General features: G+C 40.1%; 1 protein-coding gene across 1 annotated transcript; it reads right to left on the minus strand.

Annotated features, from left to right (window-relative positions):
- Positions 1-7: 7 nt before the first annotated feature.
- Positions 8-666, minus strand: LOC106321883 (glutathione S-transferase T3-like; the record flags this gene model as incomplete). Its single annotated transcript, XM_013760105.1, has 2 exons — positions 539-666; positions 8-436 (listed from the first exon to the last, which is right to left on the minus strand). Coding segments are annotated over exons 1-2 (557 nt in total), but the record flags the coding sequence as incomplete, so codon positions are not given.
- Positions 667-1,022: the final 356 nt, after the last annotated feature.

Consider the following 1,022-nt stretch of genomic DNA (forward strand, 5'->3'; position numbering starts at 1 on the left):
CTGAAACTTTGACAGCGTTTCCTTCCCCTCAACATTCTTCTTCTTCTTCCCTTTTGCTGCCTTAACACCTGGGGGACGCTCCTCTGTCCCTGTTTCATTGGCATGTGAAGTCTCTGACTGTGAACCCTCATCACACTTCCTCCTTTTAGCGGTTCCTTGGTATGAGAGTTCACACCATTTTTGATCATTCCGAAGCTCTTTCCAAGCATGCTCAAGGATAATTTTTTTTGGGGGGTTATTGAAGAATATTTCATGAGCTAATTTGAGAACATCATTCTCATTTTGACCACTCGTTTTCTCTCTACTTGCAGCTTCAAAAGCCCCACAGAACTTGTTGACTTGATCATTTATCTTGTGCCAACGCTGCTTGCAATGAGTGTATTCTCGGAGTTCAGTGGCTGCAACCTTAGGACTTGCCGCAAAGTAAGCGGCAATCCTTTTCCAGAATGTCCCAGACCGTTACTCATTTCCCACTACTGGATCTTTGCTTGTGTTGAGCCAGGAGCTGATGAGTACCATATCTTCTACAGAAGTCCACATCCTGCGTTCCTTACGCTCAGCAGGAGTGTCTTCAAGGACAGTATCTTCAACTAAACTAAAGACACTTTGTTGACTCGTAAGGAGATCAACAAAGTTAGTACTCTGCCGGTATGGATTGGAATCCATCTCCCGAGAATGTCACAGAAAGAACGGAAAAAAAGAAGAAGCTAAAACAGATTGAAAGAAGAGAAGAAGAAGCAATGTTGATCACAGAAGAGAGAAAGAGAAGAACACTATTTTAAAGAGAAGAAACAATTAAATGGAGTTGACATCAACCAAACACATTCATCACACTATTTTAAAGAGAAGAAGCAATGTTTAAGACAGAAGAGAGAAAGAAAATCAGGCTATTTTAAAGAGAAGAAACATTTAAATGGAGTTGACATCAACAAAACACATTCATCACACTTCATCACACTTTCTATCTAACCATCAACCTATTTATTACTAACACAACCATTAACTACCTAACTCAACATTAA

Source organism: Brassica oleracea, unplaced genomic scaffold (genome assembly GCF_000695525.1).
Source record: "Brassica oleracea var. oleracea cultivar TO1000 unplaced genomic scaffold, BOL UnpScaffold03564, whole genome shotgun sequence".
Taxonomy (NCBI): Eukaryota; Viridiplantae; Streptophyta; class Magnoliopsida; order Brassicales; family Brassicaceae; genus Brassica; species Brassica oleracea.